The following is a 25,959-nucleotide window of genomic DNA, read 5'->3' as shown; positions in this document are numbered from 1 at the left end:
AATTTTTAACTATTAGTTTACATTTTGTTAATATTTAACTATTGGACCTGGTAATCATTGCTTATTTTAACTATGTAATTATGGGCCTTAGAATCGATTAGTTACCATAAAATGTGCATATGACTTAAGGACAGGATACTATCAGATCCCCGTTACCAGTTATCCAGGAAGTCGTACCCTGTCTTTGGTAGAGTGGTGGATTCTGTCAGCGTCTCGGTGGACTGGAAGTCGGTTCCTGACGAGGCCTGGCTTGAGGAGAGAAGGCCTCGGTTCTCTTCGGAGATATCTGGAATAGAAAGGTGAGATAGTTTACATGGATGATATTGTTGTATTGCATAGTTGTTTGCATGAACATGCTAGTTAGTTTCTGTTGTACTGTGCTATAATGTTATGTAATCTTTGTAGCCAAAACATGTACATAAAAACTAGGGAACCCTCATTACAGCGGGGTTCATAGTTGAAGTCAGATAGATAAGTATGCTTATTCTTAGAAACTAGTGGCCATGATACACCGTTTTAACAAAGTCAATATTATTATAATTATTGATTCATTGCCAAGTTTAGAACTAAATACAATTAGTATAATGCTATTTATGACAATATTTTATCTAAGCAAACAAAGTCACGAGCACAAGCTAGTCTGGTATTAATATTCAAAACCACGCTTCATTGTAATCCCAACGTTAGGCCCTTTTCACATGTCCCGGTTGCCGGCTAACCGCCGCCGGGTACCCGGTGGTGAAGTGTATGGGCATGGTACATTGCTTTCACATGTTCCGGCGTAATGAATCCGGCATGCCCATACACTTCACCACCGGTTACCCGGAGCCGGTTAGCCGGCAACCGGGACATGTGAAAAGGGCCTTACGCATTTATTAATAAGTAATTTATTATCATCAATATTCTTTACACGTATCTTCCTCGTTAACGCATTGATTTATAAATATTTAGCAATACCTATTAGTTACACACTTTTTAGTTACATTTGTTGTATGAAATATTTACTACAAATCTGCCAAACTACTTTCACCAGAAGCCAATTTAGGCATTTAAAAAGTAATGCGTAATTATATGCGTAACATGTTAATAAACTATATACCTATATTAAATAATTTATCAAGCTATATTATTAAGATTTCAATGTCTGTTTTTTGTGATATAAGTTGACATGCTGTATAAATTGTTTTTTAATTTGATTTGGAGTTGACAACCTGTATAATTTTCCATATTTTGGCTTTTAAAACTAACTAATATAGCGAATTTGTACTCATGTTTTTAATTTGTTTAAAACTCGGAAAAAGATCAACATCGTATCGCCTTTTGCGAGCTGTCAGCAAGGCGAGACGTTTACGTTACGGTGCGGATAAGTGTGCGTTGCAGTATAGTGTTTCATGCAAAGAATACTGACCGCCTCGAGTTGATACGGTTGCGATCCCTTTCCAGTTTGATTAGTGTGCCACGTCCTTTATTCTTTTAAATCGCTTTGGTGGAAACCATAGGGATATAGAGAGATGCCAACATTGCCAACTAATGAGCTGATTTCGAAACTCAGTATCGCATTAGAAATTCACACACACAAAGTAATCAAAATATTATATGCTCATTATCCACTGCGGTATCAGTACTCAACGTTCGAATAATCTTTAGTACTACGCAATGTAAAATTTTTACATTATGACGTCGCTTCTGTCATCATTGATTTCACGAGCAATGTGTTCTGTTTTTGGGCATATTGCTGCGACACCGGCCCCGCCCCCTTGTCACATCTCCCTTTAGTTTCTGTGATCTGTGGTGGAAACCGTGCCTAACTCTGTTATAATGTCGACCACTCAATTACGAAGCTGGTTGAGAGATAACAAATGATTTAGCCACATCTGTGTCACTGACTAATCGCACAATTAACAATTAGTCATCTTGAACGTGCGTTATCAATGTATAATTAACAATGTTATTGTAGGCCAGGCACATTCATCAGTCTACAAATACTGTTACAAAACATCCCACTATAGGTTTAGCGATTAACTGAGTCGCACGGGAGTGTTTTTGAGACGACAAACGTAATCAACACTTTGGCTGCTTTTTTTAATGAACTACACTGAAATGTCCTTTTTTGACACTGACAGTGGGGCCACCGTCAATAGAGGATCGCTAGTTCCGACTTTTGCCACGGTGGAAACCATGTAGTTGAACGAATATGGTGGCGCCCTTCTGTCAATGTCGTCGGAGGGACATTTCAGTGTAGTTCATATCTAGAATAGCGCTGACCGCTCGCTGATCGTCGGCGCTGACAGATCAATATGTATGTAATTGAAGGGAACGTTCCTGAGTGAAGCTGATCGCTCGGCGCCGACGCTTCATACAATTCCGCTGTCAGCGCTGACGGTCAGCGTGACTCTGCAAAATAAATTTTATAAAATCCGATTTGTATGAAAATTAAAATAATTAAAATGAAGATATCAATTTTCTGACTTCACCATACCATTTATATGTCCATGTTAACATGGGCTAGTGTCGGCTCATATACTCATTTACCTAACACCCTGTATACAGCGGCATTTAGCCCGATGTGCTGTGTGACACAATCTATTTCAACACGAATATTTGTTTTGATTCGAGCTAGTAATGTTTAGTTTGTGTCATAGGTTTGATAACATTTATAATTGTTATTCAGTATACATATATACTAGGTCGGTTGGCACTTTCTTTGTGTTGTATCTACATTTTGGTCTATGCATTCTAAAAATGTACTTAAAAATAGTAAATATGGTTAACTAGCTTTTGCCCACAGCTTCGCCCGCGTGAAATTTTGTCTGTCACGAATACTTTATCGCGCGCGTCCTAGTTACAAAAATTGGGATAAAAATTATCCTATCTCCTTTTCTGGGACTCAAACTATTTATATTTTCATCAAAATCAATTCAGGTTCAGTGGTACCGTGAAAGCGTAACAGACAGACATAATTTCGCATTTATAATGGTACATATTAGTATTTTCAATAGTAAGAATTCGGGGCTATTCCCACCTCTCGTTCCCACCGCTGCAACTCCTGTGTAGCCAGGATCTACAGCTTGACCGCCAATAACCCAACCAGTGAAGGTCAAGTTTGTCCCGGGGGATAGTTACTGTCATTGGACCCGCAACGAAATTAATCAGAACAAATAACTTACCACTGCTAGACTTCACGACGCTGTTCCTATATTCATACTTCTCATTCTGAGGGCTTTTAAAGTTCGTTCTGAAGAAATTATCCGACGACGCCACAATATGAGCTGGTTCTGTCACAACTAAACACTCCCTTTCTTCGTCTTTGCTCTTGAAATTATTAATAAACTTCGATATAAACCCAGGTGACGTCACCTCACTCTCTTCGCGATAACTTTTTAGTTTCTCGTGCGTTTTTAAAGCGTTCTTCAACTCTGAGACAACTTTTGAATGGGATATGGCCAGTTCTGTCATGACAGGGAGAGGGGAGGTCGGTTTGGTGTCCTTCTGGTTTCGATGTTCGGATAATATGCAGAGGTTGAGCTGGCTTTTCGTTTGGTAGAGGAACGGGGCCGAGTGTTCATCCCTGAAAAGTAATAAAAAGGTTTATAGATCGTGCCATCCACGAAGACGCGCCCCACCAATTTTTGGTCGAGGGAAGCGCGGGGAGTTTGATCCGAGCAATCCGAGCGTCATTGTTGTCATTACAAACGTGACTGTAAATTGCGTTAAGTAAGGGTATATTCATGCTAACACTAGTGGAACACGAGTTTTGACCTCCGATGTTAAAACACACGATAGAAAAATAAAATTGTGAATCGAACCCATCCAACAATCGATTACATTGTTATTTTTGTTATTTACAACGGAAGTTATCGGAATTGACCGGTAGTCGGAAGTTGCGTGTTACTAGCCTATTGCACATTTACGTTTAGTTAGCACATGCGCATAAGTCGTTTGGAAGAGTACGGGACTATTTCCACCTCTCGTTCCCACTTCAACTCCTGTGTAGCCAGGATCTACAGCTTGACCGCCAACCCAACCAGTGAAGGTCAAGTTTGTCCCGGGGAAAGTTAAACTGTCATTGGACCCGCAGCGAATTTAATCAGAAGAATCGTAAGTAGTTATGATGTATGATGGGTCAGGATTTGGCCCTTGATGTGGTCATGTGGTAAATCGATGGTGCCCTTTTTGGCCATGATGATATTAATTGACTGATAGATACGAAGATCGCGGGGTCATCCAGTTTTTAAGTAAATATGGTATGGTACTTCGCTATTTTCCTCAATCAGCAGCTCACAGAACGAACGCTACAAATCAACATGAATGGGAGGTCATGTTTGATTTAAATCATGTGTAACGATGCTGCAGCCACATTATCATTAGTTCATAATAGTCTGCACTGCAGGAGCACGACCCTCTCTAATTTTTACGACTTTCTAGGCTGGCCGGACTTGGGCCTCCCCTAGCTTATTTACGACAATCACTGTCTTCATATCTGTCATTCCCACTTCTCGTTCCCACCGCTGCAAATCCTGTGTACCCAGGATCTACAGCTGGACCGTCAATAACCCACAGTGAAGGTCAATAAAAACCCAAGCAGTTAGGCGATTATCACATACTGCACCGCGCGGTCCGTGTGGCGACATTATAACAAATCCCGCGCTCAAACGCGTTGTGCCGCGCGTGTTTTCTATACAAACTGAGGTACTTGCATATAATGATTAAATCTGTCGTCCCGTGTACCGCGGCGGAGCGCGGTGCAGGCGATCAGCCTGAAGGTCAATAAAATCCTAACCAGTTAAGGTAAAAAAAAGAGTTAGAATAATAAAACTTACTTGTAAGATGTATTCTCATCTTGTATCACTCTTTGCGCGTGTTCTCTCCCAAAGAAAGACATGAGGTCATCCCTCCGGACCGGAGGGTCGTTGATATCAAACTCAAGCGTGTCCAGAAGCGCATACTTGAGAGCAATCTCCGGCTTGATGATCGATTCGTTTATTATTTCAACCTGGAATAATGATTGAGCATGATATTGTAAACGGTGACGGCAATGCGAAGTTTTTCGAGGTATTTCTCGAAGCGCATCTTGTAAAGCCTGGTCCGTAAGCCATTGGACCATTGGACCGTGAGCCATTGTGGGTCATTGGACAAAATTCTACGTGCTCACGGACCAGGCTTTAGAAATTAGAATCGGGTCCAACTATCGGCCAACTAAAAGTCGGTGATCTGCGCCTAGGCTAAACGGTGACGGTAATACGAAGTTTTTCAAGGTATTTCTCGAAGCGCATCTTGTAGTTATGCTACGTGCCTACCTAAAGGTCATAGCACACTTATCAACCAGGAAAGTGATCAACACCACATCACCTTTCGGTGCGGTGCGGATAAGTGTGTGTCGCAGAACGGAGATTCATGCAAAGAGTCAAAGAATACTGACCGCCTCGAGTTGATACGGTTACGATCCGTTTTCGGATTGATAAGTGTGCTTCGTCTTTAAACATTTGGGTGACAGCGGAGCAGTCTTGCGACTATGCAAAAAAGCACCGAAGTATACGCGAATATTTGGTTACACACATTGCGATGGCGCGAATCTTCGGGTTACCGCGACGTGTGTGGCCTAGGGTATAGAAAAAATAAAAATGCCTAAGTTTTTCATGCTTCAATAGATTGAATACCTTGTACTAGTAGTACTATTTGTTTTTAATTACTTTCATTCAGACTTCCTTCCTTCTTTTCTTGTATTTAATTTTATTTCCTTTTCATTCATTAGCAAACAGACAGACAATACCACTCTACATGATGTAAAGATATTTAATTAATTAGATTTAAAGTTACAGAAGTAACACTTAATAAAGTAAATAGAATTTATAATAAATTTTATTTACTCAATGATTATGAATGAGCTCACTTATTATAATAATTTCTTAATAATAGCTGTTATAGCCACTAATGCCTTGATTCATAATTTTGTTAAATTAAAATCACTAAACAATTTAATTTTAACACATTACCGCATCTAGCATTGCAAACAAACCTCAGTGGTTTATGCCAATGCATTTAATTGTAATAATGTTTTAGAACTTCCTTTGTAAAATGATAATAAATGAAAAAAATAAAAAATAACTATGACCAATTCAAATCAAATTTTAAACTGACAAAAAAAATGCATTAAACAACAGTACTATCTTCTTCTATCATCATTCAGGTCTTTTAGTCCCACTACATGAGCACGACCCTCTAATTTACGGGAGGCAAATGGAGGATTTGTCCTACACTCCCCACGCTGGCCAGACGGGTTGGGGAAGACTCCTTTTATCAAAAAGTAATCATTTAAATCGGCATCAGCAAAAATTTTCAGTCAGAATGTAGAAAAAAAGACTGTTTTTAGTAATATTTTTTGATAAACAATACTGGATTCCAGAATTTCATAACTATGATCATAAATAACTGTTACGAACATTTTACAACATGAAGGCCGTTTGAAATTAGGCTAATAAAAAAGGTAACACGATTTCTTATTTCAATGATTGCAAACAACAAACTTGAACCTGTTCTTTCGAGTGAGTCTCTTAAGAGCAAAATGACGATTTGAAGAACTATTTATTAGTCCAAACAAATAAAGAAAATTTTGACTTTGACTTTGACTTTCGTTAACGTGAAAGCAAAATGATTGGTATGACAACAATAATACAACAAAATAGTTAAAAATTAATTCTTTTACGATGAATGATACATTTTTAACGAATCAATTGTCTTGTTTTTAATGTTAATTTTCTTTTACTTTAACTTTAGTTTCATTAATTACAATTTGTAAAAACATTTTTTACTAAAAATAAAAAGTTTAGTAGACAGGCTACATAGAAAAACCTAGCTATGCCTGTGAGTTTTTTTAAGCCCACTCAATTTTGTAATTTTTTATCATTAGATAAAGACATAAACAATCATTAGGCATTATTAACAATTAATCAAATCATTAAATAAAGTAATCTGCTAATATTAGTGATAAAGTTTTGTAATAAATGAAATATTAACATGTAAAATAATGTTTAATAGGTATTCATAAATCTTATTTAAGTATTCTATTACATATACTGCATTGTTTACTTCTATAATGTCTTTATTTGTGTCTAAATGTAATTGAGACATGCGAGATTGTTTTTAATAGAAATGTGTAGTTGTGATTTGAACCAGGAAGGAGGAACTTTGGAACCATTTGGAACAATATCTATTTTTAGAAAGATCGGGATATTAGCTGCTATAGTTTGTGTAATGTATAAAGACACATACCTTTTCTTTTTCAGTTAACGTATCCCACATATTTTCATATGCACTTTTTGCCTCAACAATGTCTTCGTGAATTTTGCTTGCAAGTGGGTTCAACGTACGAAAATACTCTTCCGCTACGGCGGTCAACGCCATTTTCGTCACTCGTACAACAACCACACGATCGCACTGAATATTCTTAGATGTTAAACTATGAAATCAAATGAGATTCGTGAGTAAAATTAATTATTTACACATGACTCACTCGCACGTCTATTTCTATTGAATGGACGACAGAAAATAAATAAATAAATAATGAAAGGAAACGTCAAAAATTTAGTAAATTGATGCAAGCAAATTTAGCACTAATCGCTTACCTAATAGAGTTCTACTTATTAGCAAATGTTACAAGAATTATCTAATGATTAGGCGAGAAGTGTCATGCGCATAGAACACAAAGCAATATAAACTTTATAGTGATAGATATAAGATTTATTTTCGAAAACTAATCAAATGATTGTATATCCGATATTAGCATTTAGCGCCATCTGTATTTTACAAACATAATTTCATGTAATACTTTCCGTTTACCGGTTTTCTTAATCGAAAATAATCTGGGGGCACGGCAGTGCCCCCACCAAGTCGAGCAAAAAAGCGGCACGGCCGTACCATCCTTTTCTCGAAGCAATTCAGGCCATTTTCGACTGCCTCACTGCCTGTAACTTCGTTGTGGATAAAACTAGAAGGCTGAATTTTCATTAGCTATGCAGGCATTGTAAAGACACGGTATATTTAAAATTTCATTCAATTTGAACCAGTAGTTTAGGAATTATAACGGGTCAAAGTTACTTAATTTTGTCACTCACTGACTGACTCACTGACTCACTGACTCACCGATCATCAAAATTCTAAGGCACTTCTAGCAGACCTAGAAGCTTCTAATTTGGAATATAAGTAGTGTTTGGTGTATGAATCAAGGAAAAACTAAAATATTTGGGGGCACGGTAGTGCAACCGCCAAGTCGAGTAAAATTTTTCAATTTCGGTCCAGTTTTCTAGATACATAACTGCTGTCTACAAAATACAAAAAGAAATGAGATCCCATCAAAAACAATACTTGTCAAAAAAAGTTTTACATAAATATATTGACTTGGCCATCGCATGAAAACACGTGTAAATTAAATTATTTAGTGCGATGGCCAAGTCAATATATTTATGTAAAACGTTAAAGATTTCCTGGCCTGGACTTGGTATTACATGGATCTCACAACTTTTTACCGTAGAACAACTGAGTTGCGAGACTTGGTTTTTTTGACAAGTATTGTTTTTGATGGGATTAAAATTTTTAGTTTAACGGCTCAAAACATTTAGAAAATGCACAATCAATTCATAAAATTGTCAACAAAGTTAGCCAAAAACGTATTAATTTCACTAATATTTGTATTTGAATAGTGAATCGAATATTCCATCTGTGTGTAATAAGCTTAATTTGTGGTAAGTTTTTCATCTGTGCAGTTTTTGTAATCGGTTTTTGGGTGAGTGGAAAAATGTCAAAATGGCTATCCTCGCCCTTGTTTATAAACTGAATTTCACTAAAGAAACGTAGTTAAAAATCGAATAACGATTCACAGGGAGTGTTACAGCCAATAATGTTGCACAATACTGGGTCTTACGGGCCTAACGAAGCGCCGGTGAACATGGGAGCGCCTGTAAATGTGTCCCAATTGGGTGCTCCGTTGAATGTTGCCCAAAACTTGAGTAATTTGGGTAAAACGCCACAGCATCCTCCCCAGGCAGCGGGAGGGCACTTCAGCCTACCCAACTACGCATCATACATGGCAGCAAACCCAAACATGGGCTCACAAATGCATACGTTTCCTAACTATCAGTCTTTGGGTCTCCAGTCAAGTTATATGCATCACAACTCGCCTGCGTTGCCAAATATGAGCTGGCAGAATGGTATGTTGCCCATGAACTTCAATTTTCACAACGAGGCTGTTCATAATGTGTCGAATTACACTACAAGTAGCACTAGAGCATCAAGCAGTGTCAATAGCTATAAGGAGCAAATATACACCCCAAAAGTACCCTTAAATGTGCCTCAGGTACCTAATAACTTCTTCCTCAGACATTTCGAGGACGAAAATGACAGACAAACTTTACCAAACCATATCAAACCTGTAGAAAACGATCTAAGCAGCAGTTTCAGCGAAAAACCCTTCGGGTCACTACTTAAAGACAATCCAAGACGAAAGAATCTAGAAAACACGGTAAGATTAATAGAGAATATACTTGTAAATACAACCAAAAATAGAGAAATGCAACTAGAAAGTCAATCAAGTTGCACCAAAAATGTTGAAACAGATAGTAAAAATATGAACACAAAATTAAATAATACTGATACACTATCTAAAGAATTAGAAAAAGAAAAAACTGAGGAGCGTTCAAGAGAATCTAAAACTGACGAGGATTCAAACAGCTCTGATAGAAGTTCACAAAAAGAATGTGACGTTAAAATTGTCGAAAATAAAGAAATAACAAATACGGAAAACCGTCAGGAATTAGAAATAAGTATAAAGCTAGAACCAGAAGACAATGATGACGTAGAGGAAATAAGAGAGGTAGAAGTTAAAATTGAACCGATAACAAGTTGGACGGACACAGAACACACTGCACCGTTCCATAGGGACGTACACGGTGTGTTACAAGAGGATATTGGACGTGAAAATGTCATTGACAGCGAGAATAGTGTGTTAGAAGCTACAAAAATTATTGTAAATAGTAAGTAATGTTACAAAATTGTAAAGATACCTTGCTGGATTGTATCATTTTAAGAGCTACCATATACTGTACAAGCTTTGCTTTGTTTGGGACTTGGTGCAGTGTAAAATGTCCAAGGATATTAATTTATTTATTTACTGTATTTTCACCAATCCATCTGTGACCAGACCAGCTTGGAGAGTGTAGGCCAAATTATCTATATGCCTCTACTACATTAGATACACACATTTATGGAGACTAAATGACCTGATGATGATCAAATGTTTATACTTTTTCAGAGGAGACGTCAGACAACTATTTTGAATGCCCGTACTGTTGTCTGATCTTCAAACATCCGAAGAGGTTCTTAATACACACCAAATGGCATTTGTTCGGTCTCATCAACGAACAGAGGCTCGAGTTAGCCAAAGAGAAGGAATCAAGGTAAAGCCTGGTCCGTGAGCACGTAGAATTTTGTCCAATGACCCCAAGCTACCCATCCTTATCGCTCGCGCGTAATTATGTTGCTGTCGCGCTCGCAATCTCACAGCGGGCGCGCGTCGCACAGTCGCGATAGCAATATTACGCGCGAGCGATAAGGATGGGTAGCCTTGGGTCATTGGACAAAATTCTACGTGCTCACGGACCAGGCTTTAAGTAATATAATTGGTTAAGGAAGCCTTTTGTAATTGGCCAAATGAATAATTGAAGTCATATTAAAGAACTAGTGGCCGCCCGCGACTTCGTACGCGTGGATCCCGTTCCACCCCCTTAAGGGTTGAGTTTCGTAAAATCCTTTCTTAGCGGATGCCTACGTCATAACATCTACCTGCATGCCAAATTTCAGCCCGATCCGTCCAGTGGTTTGGGCTGTGCGTTGATAGATCACTATGTCAGTCAGTCGGTCCGCCCCGGGTGCCAAGCATCAGGGGGTGACAACAGTCGCGCAGATTAGTATTCACTGGCGCATCTACATGATAAGGACGGTCATGATATGTCGGGGGCATTAGACCATTGCCTTAACCCCCTGCTTTAAGTATCGTTCGTTTGTATCAGCCAAATGACGTCCACTGCTGGACAAATTCCTCCCCCAAGGTTTTCTATAATGAACGGTCCTACGCCGCATCCAGGCTCTTCCCGCGACCTTTACCAGATCGTCGGTCCACCTAGTAGGAGGCCTGCTCACGCTACGTCTTCCAGCCCGTGGTCGCCACTCGAGAACTTTCCTGCCCCAAAGGCCATCGTCTCTACGAGCTATGTGCCCCGCCCACTGCCACTTGATGTTAGCAATTCTGCGAGCTATGTCGGTTACTTTGGTTCTACTGCGGATTTTCTCATTTCTGATTCGATCACGCAGGGAAATTCCGAGCATAGCCCGCTCCATCGCCTTTTATGTGACCTTGAGCCTTCTTATGAGGCCCATGAGGCTTTAAGTATACCCAACTTCAATTATAACAGGGGGGAAGTGATTTTTTAAATGTGTTTTTTATGAGTTTATCGTATCGTATTACAGAAGAAACCAACGCAAAGAGACCCGCCAGAAAGGCGCAGGCGCGGCACGCAAGCCGTGGCCTTGCAAGGACTGCGACAAGGTGTTTCACGCGAAAGGAGGCCTCGAGAGCCATCGGAAGAGGTAAGCTTTTCATCATCATCATCATCTCAGCCATAGGACGTCCACTGCTGAACATAGGCCTCCCCCAATGCCTTCCATGTTGTCCGGTTGGCTGTGGCCTGAGTCCAGCGCCTTCCTGCTACCTTCTTTTACTTATCTAATTCAATAATTTATTCAGTAATCCGTGTAAAGTCCGGTTGCCGAGCAGATAGAATTTCGTACAATGACCCCAAGCTACGGCGCACTACGGCCGCCTGTCGCACAGTGGGTCTGCGAGCGCGACAGCAATATAATGAGGGCTATCGTTTTTATACTTAACAGTTGTCACCCCTGGCGATTGACAGGACCTTACTCTATCTTGATGAGTGCAAATGCGATAGTCCTCCTACCACTTTAGCGCTCACCAGTTGGCGCCACTGTCTTCGCTACTAGCAAGTGACAGGACCTTACTCTACAGTGGCGCTAACTGGTGAGCGCTAAAACGATAGCCCTTATTACGCGCGAGCGATAATGATAAGTAGCTTGGGGTCATTGTACGAAATTCTATCTGCTCGGCGACCGGACTTTATGAACACTTGGCTGCCTAGTGCGCGGGGTTGCTTTAGCCCATTCCCGAAGTGATGGTAGGTGGAAAGTTCAGTGATTTGAGCTGTGCGTCAATAGATTAATCAGTCTACAATAGTTGGCTTACAATTATGAAGGCAAGATGACAGGATAACTATGTTTTACACTCTTTTAGCACTCCAAAATTTATTGGATTTTATACAGGAGATTTTTTAAATAAAAGGTTTTTATACAACTGTAAAACCTTATGTTTCCTCATAAACACTAAGCCTAGGCGCCGACCACCGACTTTTAGTTGGCCGATAATTAGGCCCGATTCTAATTTGTATGAAGGATCAGCCGATACCAAATCGGTGTAATGTGCGCGCTTTCATACATTTCCATATTAACTGCCCGACTAAACTATCGGCCGACAAAAAATCGGTGGTCTGGGCCCAGCCTTATTGTTAAGAAGCAGAGATAGGGTTAATGTAATACAGTAAAAAACTCAGTAAACTCAGTAAAACTCATTTATTTCTGTAAGTAGGCTTTAAAAAAGCACTTCTACACGTCCCAGTATTAACCCTACCACTGCTTCAGGACAATAAATGCGCCAGTGCTGAGAAGAAGCAGCGCAAGAAACTCAGACACTATTCAATCACTATTGTCAGCCTCTTTTTCAAAGGTTTACAGGTTCTCAAAATAAAAAATAAACTACATTTATGATTTTACAGGTTCCACTCAAACAGGATACGCGAATGCAAGATGTGTTCCAAGTCCGTCGACGGTTGGACGGCTTGGAAGGCGCATATAGCGACCCATAAGTCGGAACTTGGCTATCAATGTACACACTGCCCGAAACGATTTAAATATTCGCACTCGCTGACGAAACACAAGGACACGCACTTGGTAAGTAGTAGTTATGAAACTTATGAAAATGATTGAATTTGACTGTCATTTACGGTCAAATTGGTCAACAACCAGTCATTAACGGTCAAAAATGGACATTTTCAGTCAGTTTGATTTCAGTAATAGTTTAGTACTTTTTCTTAGATGATTGTTTGGTGGGGACTACATAATATTAGAGTCAATTTGACTGAATTTGACAATAAATGACGGGTCATTTATGGTTTATGACAATCGTGACTGGTCAGATTCAGTCATTTTACATCCCTAATAAGTAGACCCAAAGAGAGAGAAAAAGACTCACATAGCGACCCATAAGTCGGAACTTGGCTATCAATGTACACACTGCCCTAAACGATTTAAATATTCGCACTCGCTGACGAAGCATAAGGACACGCATTTGGTAAGTAGTAGTTATGAAAATGACTGAATTTGACTGTCATTTACGGTCAAATTGGTCAAAAACCAAACATCAACGGTCAAAAATGGTCATTTTCAGTCAGTTTGATTTCAGTAATAGTTTAGTACTTTTTCTTAGATGATTTTTTGGTGGGGACTACATAATATTAGAGTCAAATTGACTGAATTTGACAAGAAATGACGGGTCATTTATGGTTTATGACAATCGTGACTGGTCAGATTCAGTCATTGACATCCCTAATAAGTAGACGCAAAGAGAGAGAAAAAGACTCACATAGCGACCCATAAGTCGGAACTTGGCTATCAGTGTACACACTGCCCGAAACGGTTTAAATATTCCCACTCGCTGACGAAACACAAGGACACGCACTTGGTAAGTAGTAGTTATGAAACTTATGAAAATGATTGAATTTGACTGTCATTTACGGTCAAATTGGTCAACAACCAGTCATTAACGGTCAAAAATGGTCATTTTCAGTCAGTTTGATTTCAGTAATAGTTTAGTAGTTTTTCTTAGATGATTGTTTGGTAGGGGACTACTGAATTACAAATTGACTGAATTTGACAATAAATGACGGGTCATTTATGGTTTATGACAATCGTGACTGGTCAGATTCAGTCATTTTATATCTCTAATAAGTAGACCCAAAGAGAGAGAAAAAGACTCACATAGCGACCCATAAGTCGGAACTTGGCTATCAGTGTACACACTGCCCGAAACGATTTAAATATTCCCACTCGCTGACGAAACACAAGGACACGCACTTGGTAAGTAGTAGTTATGAAACTTATGAAGATGATTGAATTTGACTGTCATTTACGGTCAAATTGGTCAAAAACCAGTCATTAACGGTCAAAAATGGACATTTTCAGTCGGTTTGATTTCAGTAATAGTTTAGTACTTTTTCTTAGATGATTTTTTGGTGGGGACTACATAATATTAGAGTCAATTTGACTGAATTTGACAATAAATGACGGGTCATTTATGGTTTATGACAATCGTGACTGGTCATATTCAGTCATTTTACATCTCTAATAAGTAGACCCAAAGAGAGAGAAAAAGACTCACATAGCGACCCATAAGTCGGAACTTGGCTATCAATGTACACACTGCCCGAAACGGTTTAAATATTCGCACTCGCTGACGAAACACAAGGACACGCACTTGGTAAGTAGTAGTTATGAAACTTATGAAAATGATTGAATTTGACTGTCATTTACGGTCAAATTGGTCAAAAACCAGACATCAACGGTCAAAAATGGACATTTTCAGTCGGTTTGATTTCAGTAATAGTTTAGTAGTTTTTCTTAGATGATTTTTTGGTGGGGACTACATAATATTAGAGTCAATTTGACTGAATTTGACAATAAATGACGGGTCATTTATGGTTTATGACAATCGTGACTGGTCAGATTCAGTCATTTTACATCTCTAATAAGCAGACCCAAAGAGAGAGAAAAAGACTCACATAGCGACCCATAAGTCGGAACTTGGCTATCAGTGTACACACTGCCCTAAACGGTTTAAATATTCCCACTCGCTGACGAAGCATAAGGACACGCACTTGGTAAGTAGATCCATACTCACAATTTCGATACCGCGATGCAGGATTGTAGGCGCCGTGGAGTATGGCATAGTAACTCATGTGTCAGCGCCATCTATTGGATGGGATTTTTTTCCCAACAAATGGTTCTGGTGGAGAATTTTTGGCAATCTTTGAATGCAGTTCTATTTATTAAAAAAAAAAGCTGTTTTCTTTGAGTAATTTTTTCTATCAGTATTAAGAGTAGGTACACTCCCTTTAGGTGGCATTACAAAATTCCACCCTGTGTACGTACAGGGTGCCTTGTATACTTAAAATCAGTGTCTTGACACTTTTTTGCCAATATGTATAAATGTGTCTGTCTTTTTGCTCCAGTTAATCTAAACAGCGGCAACAAATATTGTAATTAATTAATAATGAATAAATTTTAGGTCTGTAAGTCTAAGGATAAATTGTATAGGTGAAAAAAATTTTTTTTTTTGCTGTCAAATAAATTGTTTTTTGTCTAACCAGTGTTTTTTCTTACCCCAGGAAAAAACCCACGCCTGTCCGGACTGCCCGAAGATGTTTGGGTCACCAGCGCTCTTAAAGGTGCACAGTAAATCTCACGAGCGGCTGCAGAAAGGCGCTTCGTTCCACTGCAGTTTTTGCGGGAAGGCTTTCTTCGACAAATTCAATTTGCAGGTGAGGACTTTATGGTATTGTTATAGAGCTTAAATCACCTTGACCAACAGCTGACGAGTAGGCGATTAGATTATTTATTGCCTATTTTTATACAAAATGCTTATAATGTAAATATACTTGATGAAATGGGTTGATTCTACTGCTCAAAAGCCACGATAGCCGAACGGTGAAGGGGTCGGACTGGCCGACTCGAGATCCGAGGAACGCGGGTTCGAATCCCACCGCCGCTCGACTATTGTGGTGAGCCCACTCGTAACACAAGCTTATTTAGCTTACCACGAGGGGCTAACGGGACTATTAGTAATTTGTGCAATAATAATTCTTTAATAAATGCACTAACTTTCCCCAAAGGACAAAAAACCTTTCCTTAAAAGTAGTTGTATTTCAGTAGTAGAATCAATCAACCATTTTTGATTGATCACGTATAAAAAATACACCCTGTATACTTTCCCTTACCTGAAACTCATACGGGCTAAAACGGCCCAAACGATGCTTGTTTAAGTGAAGCAGCAAATCGAACGCACGTTAAATAGAGCTCTGTGATTGGTTCTTGTCCAGATCTGTGAGTTCACGCGCACTGTGAGACCTCATAGTAATTTTATTTATTTAATACTAGCTGACCCGGCGAACTTTGTTCCGCCTTAATGGCAATAAATAAGCAGACTTTTTTTTAATTTCGAAAGGGATAAAAAGTATCCTATGTCCTTCTCCTGGCTCTAAACTACCTCCCTGACAATTTTCAGCTAAATCGGTTCAGCCGTTCTTGAGTTATAAGCGAAGTAACTAATACGACTTTCTTTTATATATACAGGGTGTTAGGTAAATGGGTATATGAGCCGACACTAGCCCATGTTAACATGGTCATATAAATGGTATGGTGAAGTCAGAAAATTGATATCTTCATTTTAATTATTTTTTATTTTCATACAAATCGGATTTTATAAAATTTATTTTGTATGAAAATTAAAAAAAATTAAATGATGATATCAAATTTCTGACATCACCATACCATTTGTATGCCCATGTTAACATGGGTTAGTGTCGGCTCATATACCCATTTACCTAACACCCTGTATAGATAGATGACAACCAACGAATGTTAATGTTTGAGAATACGAGCGTATGGATATTTATTATTTTATCTACTATTTCCAGATTCACGAAAGGACTCACACCAACGAGCGACCTTTTATATGCGAGATTTGCAACGCGTCGTTCGGTTGCAACTCGAATCTCAGTCGGCATATGAAAGTGGTAAGTATAGGTCTGCATTGGTTCAATGAGGGCTATCGTTTTAGCGCTCACCAGTTAGCGCCACTGTAGAGTAAGGTCCTGTCACTTGCTAGTAGCGAAGACAGTGGCACCAACTTGTGAGCGCTGAAGTGGTAGGAGGACTATCGCATTTGCTCTCATCAAGATGGCGCCACTGTAGAGTAAGGTCCTGTCAATCGCCAGGGGTGCCAAGTGTTAAGTATAAAAACGATGGCCCTCATTGGTTCAAGTGTGGGGCACGCCCCCCTTGGGAGGCACAAAGACCTTTAAAGGGGGGTCCATCTGTGTACTTAAGTATAAAAAACCTGCGACCGCTGAGAGAATGCATTCCAGACTGCTCGATACGACCAATAAATTATCTTGACTGGAGGAGGGGGGGGGGGAAACATAGTATAGCCAGGCCTGTTCATCTCCGCGAGTTTACATCGAAAACAAAACACGCACGATGGCCCACCTACAGGATACTATTCGACAAGGCCTCACATACGAGCGAACATTGACTCACGCACGCGTATTCTTGTATATGATGGAGGAAAAAAAAGAAAATGGTGTACTAAATACTGTGCAGTATTTAACTGCCTAAATAATAATAAAAACACAGAATGTACTTTTTTAAGTTGCCTCAAGACACTGAGAGGTAAATAAGTAGTTAATATTATTCATGATAATTCATGCTAAATCATGTATTTCCTCCGCCATTTTCCGCAGTTTGGCACCTCACGTCACATCATTTTACCGAAGTCAGCCCTATAGCTTCGGCGCAGTGCCGATCACTGACGTTTGTCAACAAAATGGTGCTTGACTCTTGAGACAGTCTAAATTACACCATATTGTTAATGACATTGAGCATATTTTTTTTTAAATACCTTCGCGAAGTAAAACTTCTGTACGTAGTACTTATTATTATTCTGTGGTATAGCGCTTAACTGAGTCAGTGCCTGAGGCATGGTAGCGGCACGGGAGGGTGTTTTTGTGACGTCAAACGTCAGCGAGACTTCAGATGTGCTTCAGACTTGTATGCTCGGTCACGTCATATGTCAGTTTCCCCTGCCGATCTCATACCTCAGGCACTGACTCTGTTATCAAATTAAAAAACTATTTCAGACATACTTAATCCTACTAATATTATAAAGGCGAAAGTTTGGATGTCTGGATGTCATGATGTCTGAATGTTTGTTACTCTTTCACGCAAAAATTACTGAACGGATTTTTTTGAAACTTTACAGTATTATTGCTTATAACCCAGTTACCCAGATTAACATATTTTATTATAGGCTATAATTTATGACGATATGTGACAAATAAATTTCAATAAATAAATAAGACGTGTCTAAAAAGAGCCATCTATCGTCATTGGTTAAAATCTACAGCGCTGGACAAACTACTGTTTTTGACGTTCGTAAATATTCATGCGGGGGAAGCCGTGAAACGCCATCTATCAACATTGTATCTAACGGGGGTAAAACGATGTCCACTAGTACCACAGAATAATAATAAGTACTACGTACAGAAGTTTTAGTTCGCGAAGGTATTTAAAAAAATGTATGCTCAATGTCATTAACAATATGGCGTAATTTAGCCTGTCTCAAGAGTCAAGCACTATTTTGTTGACAAACGTCAGTGATCGGCACTGCGCCGAAGCTATAGGGCTGACTTCGGTAAAATGATGTGACGTGAGGTGCCAAACTGCGGAAAATGGCAGAGGAAATACATGATTTAGCATGAATTATCATGAATAATATTTTAACTACTTATTTACCTCTCAGTGTCTTGAGGCAACTTAAAAAATTACATTCTGTGTTTTTATTATTATTTAGGCAGTTAAATACTGCACAGTATTTAGTACACCATTTTCTTCCATCATACACAAGAATACGCGTGCGTGAGTCAATGTTCGCTCGTATGTGAGGCCTTGTCGATTAGTATCCTGTAGGTGGGCCATCGTGCGTGTTTTGTTTTCGATGTAAACTCGCGGAGATGAACAGGCCTGCTAGTACGAAGTCGCGGGCGGCCGCTAGTAAGTCCATATACAATGAGTGCGTTTTGGCGGAAAATTGCACTTGGAAGCGCTTATTACCAAAATGGCGATCGTTAAGCGGTAAGCGGTGTCACTGCTAATAAAATGATTGAAATACGTCCCTGTTGAAGGTAACAAAAGTTAGCCTTTTTCCGACAAACGCACCCAGTGAGTAGAGTGAAAAAAACATGTCAAACTATGACTTTTAACAATTTTACGTCATACTAGCTTTTGCCCGCGGCTTCACCCGCGTGAAATTTAGTTTGTCACAGATCGTCATGAATTATAGCCTATAATTATGTTATTCTGGGTTATAGACAACTAGCTTTCCGCACGCGGCTTTGCCCGCGTGGAATTTTGTGTCACAGAAAAACTTAATCACGCGCGTCCCTGTTTCAAAAACCGGGATAAAAACTGTCCTATGTCCTTTCCCGGGACTCAAACTATCTCTATGCCAAATTTCATCAAAATCGGTTCAGTGGTTTAGGCGTGAAAGCAAGACAGACAGACAGAGTAACTTTCGCATTTATAATATTAATATAAATGTATGTTTTCCCACCAGTCGCACAGTTCTACCAAGCCCTACGAGTGTTCCACTTGCCATCGCTCCTTCACATCCGAAGGCATCCGCGACCGCCACGAGTTAAGGATGCACGGAGACCCGGAGGACTTCAAATACGCGTGCAAGCAGTGCCCTAGCAGGTTGGTAGTCAGATTACAAGGTTACGTGGTCAGATTATAAGGTAACGTAGTCAGATTACAAGGTTACGTGGTCAGATTACAAGGTAATGGAGTTAGATTTTAAGGTGACGTAGTCATTACATTGTAACGTGGTCAGATTACAATGTATCATAGTCAGCAAGTTATGATAGAATACAATGTAACACAGTCAGATAACAATGTAACGTAGGTAGGAGGTTAGTTATAATGTAAGATAGTTAAGTTATAAGGTAACGTAGTCGGATTATACGGTAACGTACTCAGCAAGCCGAGGTAACGTAGTCAGATTACAATGTATCATAGTCAGCAAGTTATGGTAGTTAGAATACAATGTAACTTATTCAGCAAGCTAGGTAGTAAAATACAATGTAACATAGAGTCAGAATACATTTGCCATCGCTCCTTCACATCCGAAGGCATCCGCGACCGCCACGAGTTAAGGATGCATGGAGACCCGGAGGACTTCAAATACGCGTGCAAGCAGTGCCCTAGCAGGTTGGTAGTCAGATTACAAGGTTACGTGGTAAGATTACAAGGTTACGTTGTCAGATTATAAGGTAACGTAATCAGCAAGCCAAGGTAACGTAGTCAGATTACAATGTATCATAGTCAGCAAGTTATGATAGAATACAATGTAACGCAGTCAGATAACAATGTAACGTAGGTAGGAAGTTAGTTATAATGTAAGATAGTTAAGTTATAAGGTAACGTAGTCGGATTATAAGGTAACGTACTCAGCAAGCCAAGGTAACGTAGTCAGATTACAATGTATCATAGTCAGCAAGTTATGATAGAATACAATGTAACGCAGTCAGATAACAATGTAACGTAGGTAGGAGGTTAGTTATAATGTAAAATAGTTAAGTTATAAGGTAACGTAGTCGGATTATAAGGTAACGTACTCAGCAAGCCAAGGTAACGTAGTCAGATTACAATGTATCATAGTCAGCAAGTTATGGTAGTTAGAATACAATGTAACGTATTCAGTAAGTTAGGTAGTTAAAATACAATGTAACGTAGAGTCAGAATATATTTGCCATCGCTCCTTCACATCGGAGGGCATCCGCGACCGCCACGAGTTAAGGATGCATGGAGACCCAGAGGACTTCAAATACGCGTGCAAGCAGTGCCCTAGCAGGTTAGTTATAATAATGTAACGTAGTCAGATTGTTGTAGCGTAGTTAGATTACAATGTAACGTAGTCAGATTATAAGGTAACGTACTCAGCAAGCCAAGGTAACGTAGTCAGATTACAATGTAACATAGTCAGATTACAATGTAACTTATTCAGAATAACACATGTAACTTGCGTTATAGTACTCAAATGTATGAAAATTCATTCGCAGATACATGAAACTCAACGAACTTAAGAAACACACATACAAATGTCACCCAAAGTCGAGAAGTAAGAAGATGGCCGATGATGACGATGAAGATGACGAAGCTAAGTGATTCTGTGCTGATAGGTTTGTTTTACAACTTAATAAAGGCTCCCCAACCCGTCTGGCCAGCGTGGGGAGTGTAAGCCAAGCACATGGTGGACAGACGACCTCGTAAAGGTAGTAGGAAGATGCAGGACGCTAAAGCCCGGTCCGTGAGCACGTAGAATTTTGTCCAATGACCCCAAGCTACTCATCCTTATCGCTCGCGCGTAATTATATTGCTGTCGCGACTGTGCGACGGGCGCCCGCAGTGAGTGTGCGAGCGCGATAGCAACATAATTACGCGCGAGCGATAAGGATGGGTAGCTTGGGGTCATTGGACAAAATTCTACGTGCTCACGGACCAGACTACACCAACCGGGCGATGTGGAAATCATTAGGGACTTATGTTTAGTAGTGGACGTCCTGTGGCTGAAATTATCACGATGAAGAAATAAGTACTACCCGGTCGAATGAGGTTTTTGCGAATGAAAAATCCGTCAGATGGCAATACGTAGATGCGAGGTTCAAATGCTGCATGATTGGTTATTTTTGACATGACATTATTGACAGATATGTCAAAATCCACCAATCACGCAGCAGTCAGACCCCATATCCACGTCCCGCCATCTAGCGTATCTTTCATTCGCGAAAACCCTCATTAACTGCGTACCTCGTGGCCGTGACGTCACATAGACGTTTGAGTACAACCCGGTCGAAATAACTGAGCATTTGGCAGCCGTGACGTCACATCGGCGCTCTGGTACGGACGGGGTGAACGCGGGGAGGTGTCAGGTGCGCAGTTAGCTTAGGGTTGAAGTGACGAAATTCAAATTCAAAATCTTTATTGCTAACTGACAATTTTGTATGGTATAAATTACGTAGACAAAGAAATGGACATTCGCTATAGAATGAGACGGCATGTTTTAGGTGAATATAGTGGTAGTTTCTTAGGTGCGCGTGCGCATATAACAGGATAGGTACTTACTGGGCAGGTATGTTCCACCCATAAAGTTCATATTCCATCGGAATAGAGCAACAACCACGAGCTCTCAAACGAAACCGATTTTAGATGACACTGGATGTTATTTGTGTGTCAGTTGTCAAGATTATTTCACTGTTTTGTACCAATTTAATCACTGAACCAGGGTGACGTTTCTGAAGCACTATTTCATCCACCATTTCACTTACGCAAAATCTGAAAAAAAATTCAGAGCTTATATTTTCAGCGTGCCAATGAGTGCTGTCAATTAGATGCAAAAATGGTTCTGTTTGATGTGACAGCGACTGCATCACGCATCTCTTTTTATCACACAGTGTTGCTGCTAGTGACATCTCGCTCGCTCAGTTCTTTGTTGCTCTATTCCGCTAGGTATAATAACTTTATGGTACCATTTTTAGACAGCATCTCACTTAACATCATGTGCGATTGCGGTGAAATACCTGCTTTGTACTGCATAAAAAAAATTGGTCTACATATCTCACTACGAAAAAGATTTTACTATTTATTTTTATGTATAAAAGGATTAGAACTCTTTTCATAAATTTCAAAATCACGTTTTGAGTTAAAGAATGCTTTGTCACTTTCTTTCAAATGATGATTTTGCTGTGATGAAAAGAGAAGAGACCACAGTTGTTAACCCTTATTTGGACAACATTTTTATTGTTTTTGGACATAAGACAAAGTAATAAAAGTAAAAGGTCATAATATTATAGGTTCTGTGTTAAGGGTCTGTTTTCATATTTATAAATAAGAATTTGTTTTAAAGGTGTATAATTTTATAAATACTGTAAATAAAATTATTGTAAAATGTTAAATGGTTCTCGATTAATATAAATAGTGTTAATTTATTTTAAATATTTTAAAGGATATACGATAATGTGCTCTAAAACATTGTAAATAAAATACAAATCCGATCAGTAGTCCTTCTTCCTTCAGTTCGAGTCACAAGGCACCAAAGGTAGTTGGCACCACTAGTCCAATTGGCATACTTTTTAGGGTTCCGTACCCAAAGGGTAAAAGCGGGACTCTATTACTAAGACTACTGTCCGTCTGTCACCAGGCTGTATCTCATGAACCGCGATAGCTATAGTCTGGTCTGCGAGCACGTAAAATTTTGTCCAATGACCCCAAGCTGACTGCGGGCGCCCGTCGCACAGTCGCGACAGCAATATAATTACGCGCGAGCGATAAGGATGGGTAGCTTGGGGTCATTGGACAAAATTCTACGTGCTCACAGACCGGACTTTAGACAGTTTAAAATTTCACAGATGTATTTCTATTAAATCGCTATTTTAACTGACAACGCCACTATTATGGCGGAGTTTTGGGCTAACACTGTAGGTTTCAATAATTATTGCTTGTCGTCACGACAAGAAGAAGCTATATCAACAAATTGAAAACGATTGTCAAATTATCGGTTAATGGTGTCAACTATCTTTTTTATCCAAATGTTTTTTAAATATGTAAATAAGATATTAAATGTAAATACTATTGTGAATATTTTTATTAAGATTTTTGAAATGTACATTTTAACACTGACAGAGCAATGACGGTCATATTATTAGCTAGCTGTTGTTTTAATAGCTGTTTATAATATCTTATTTGAAATAGCCCTCACTGTGGCGTGGGAAGGGTTAATGGTTTTTTTATGGCGAATTTTGCAATTATTTTTTTAATTTTGTTGTATTTGTAAATGTTTTTAGGCCATTATTGTCATTGTAAAGTTGAAAATTTGTTGGTACTGAGGTATGTTTTGTGTAGTTTTTGGCGAAATGGAGTTTGCACAAATCTAGTTAAAAGGTTAAATAAAAAAGGTATGTTAAAATTAGGAAAACATGTTTGTAATGAGGGCTATCGTTTTTATACTTAACAGTTGGCACCCCTGGCGATTGACAGGACCTTACTCTACAGTGGCGCCATCTTGATGAGTGCAAATGCGATAGTCCTCCTACCACTTTAGCGCTCACCAGTTGGTGCCACTTTCTTCGCTACTAGCAAGTGACAGGACCTTACTCTACAGTGGCGCTAACTGGTGAGCCCTAAAACGATAGCCCTCATTAGGTAAAGAAAGATTGTTTTTCAGGTCTATCTAGGTCACTGTAGCTCTAGCGCTTACCCAGTCAGTGCCTGAGGTATGAAGCGGTACGGAGGGTGTTTTTGTGACGTCAAACGTGAGCGAGACTTCAGATTTGTATGCTCTGTCACGTCATAAAAAGTTCTCCCGCAGCCTCATCAGACTAAACAGGGACAGCATCCGCAAGGTCCTAAGTGTCATAACCGGACACTGTATGCTAAACAAGCACCTATACAACATAGGTGTCACAGACAGCCCACTGTGCAGGGGGTGCATGGAGGCAGAGGAAACACCGCAGCATGTGCTCATGGAGTGCAGTAGCGTGGAAGAACAACGGGCTCAATTTCTTCGATCACCGTCGTCGCTACGGGAGGCCTGCAGCAGCCTAGACGGGCTGCTCGCCTTCTGGGGGGATCTGGGGTGGTTGGAGTAGGAAGATAAACCACAAATCGCGCACAATGGCCCAATCAGGAGGCTAAGTGCGGTATTCGATTGCCCTGCAAAACTAACTAACTAACACGTCATAATATGTAAATGTCACACCTCCCGTGCCGCTCCCATAACTCGGGCACTAACTCACTTATGCGTTGGACCTATAATAATTACGGCAGATGCATAAATCATATCGAATTAGGATTAACTAAATTACATTATATTAATATACCACATTTTTAGCATTTTCAAGTTTATAAATAAGGACCGGTCGCCGAGCAGATATAATTTCGTCCAATGACCCCAAGCTACCCATCCTTGTTGCTCGCGCGGTCGCGACTGTGCGAGCGCGAAAGCAATATGTTTACGCGCGAGCGATAAGGATGGGTAGCTTAGGGTCATTGGACGAAATTCTATGTGCTCGGCGATCGGACTTTACCTGCTCTAAATATGGCTATCCCAACCTCAAGGTGAAAGAAAGTGAGATAATAATGTATAATATTGTGGATTTAACCATTTTTATGCAAAAAATAAATAGGCGATACCACATTTTTTAAAGTTTGAGTCGATATTTTGACATTTGACAACTATCCTACTGTCATTGGTTTTCTATGATTGTGTGGGTGTGGCTCAAATGTCAATTTTCTGACTAATATTGTAGATTGGTAAGAATATATTAAAATATTATTGTTTATACATTGTTTTTGTTAGTTATTGTTTGATTAGTATACATAGTTATTTTCTAGCAATTTTAAATGTAAATAATAGACTTTTCTGTATAATTTATAGAATAAATTATGAGTATTTGGATTTATTTGTATTTATCTACTAAAACCAGTCGTTATTTTAAAAAACTTTAAGGATTTGAAATAAGAGACGGTGAATTAGAATTTAAACTTTATTCTTACTCTAATACTTACATTATCTTATAATTAATACGTAACAAAAAGAAAAGAAAAAACTTTGAGCTTCCAAAGTACGAAACAAATTAACATCAGTATTGGTCAATCTTTAACAAATACTAGAGGAATTTAAGCATTATTTTTACATGTAAACCCGCGTCGTGTTGTCTCGCTCTCTCAGCCCAGAATACTAGCAGAGTAAATACAAATGAGTAGGTCATCTTCATAGAAACGCACCGAGCGCGGTTTGTATGTGAGCGCGCCAATATACAAAATTCGGCGCAACCATGACTGGCTCCCCGCTAATCCCCGCTAAATTTTGTCAGTGTGTGCGTGCGCGCCGCATACGTATTGGCGCGCTCACATACAAACCGCGCCCATGCGTTTCTATGAAGATGACCTACT

At 39.4% G+C, this 25,959-nt stretch overlaps 2 protein-coding genes across 2 annotated transcripts; one reads left to right on the top strand and one right to left on the bottom strand.

Annotated features, from left to right (window-relative positions):
* On the bottom strand, positions 1 to 7,548 carry LOC114366297 (uncharacterized protein C1orf198 homolog). Its single transcript, XM_028323131.1, has 4 exons — positions 7,270 to 7,548; positions 4,821 to 4,993; positions 3,168 to 3,568; positions 1 to 286 (listed from the first exon to the last, which is right to left on the bottom strand). Exons 1-4 carry the CDS (start codon positions 7,399 to 7,401, stop codon positions 153 to 155), a joined length of 840 nt encoding a protein of 279 aa, XP_028178932.1. The 5' UTR covers positions 7,402 to 7,548; the 3' UTR covers positions 1 to 152.
* Positions 7,549 to 8,783: 1,235 nt separating this feature from the next.
* On the top strand, positions 8,784 to 21,264 carry LOC114366299 (zinc finger protein 333). Its single transcript, XM_028323133.1, has 8 exons — positions 8,784 to 10,025; positions 10,304 to 10,448; positions 11,518 to 11,637; positions 12,894 to 13,068; positions 15,561 to 15,713; positions 16,869 to 16,967; positions 19,565 to 19,704; positions 21,069 to 21,264. Exons 1-8 carry the CDS (start codon positions 8,894 to 8,896, stop codon positions 21,172 to 21,174), a joined length of 2,070 nt encoding a protein of 689 aa, XP_028178934.1. The 5' UTR covers positions 8,784 to 8,893; the 3' UTR covers positions 21,175 to 21,264.
* Positions 21,265 to 25,959: the final 4,695 nt, after the last annotated feature.

The sequence above is a fragment of the Ostrinia furnacalis genome, unplaced genomic scaffold, assembly GCF_004193835.3.
Source record: "Ostrinia furnacalis isolate ACB-3 unplaced genomic scaffold, ASM419383v2 OfSCF0611, whole genome shotgun sequence".
Taxonomy (NCBI): Eukaryota; Metazoa; Arthropoda; class Insecta; order Lepidoptera; family Crambidae; genus Ostrinia; species Ostrinia furnacalis.
This window is presented reverse-complemented; position numbering and strand designations above follow the sequence as displayed.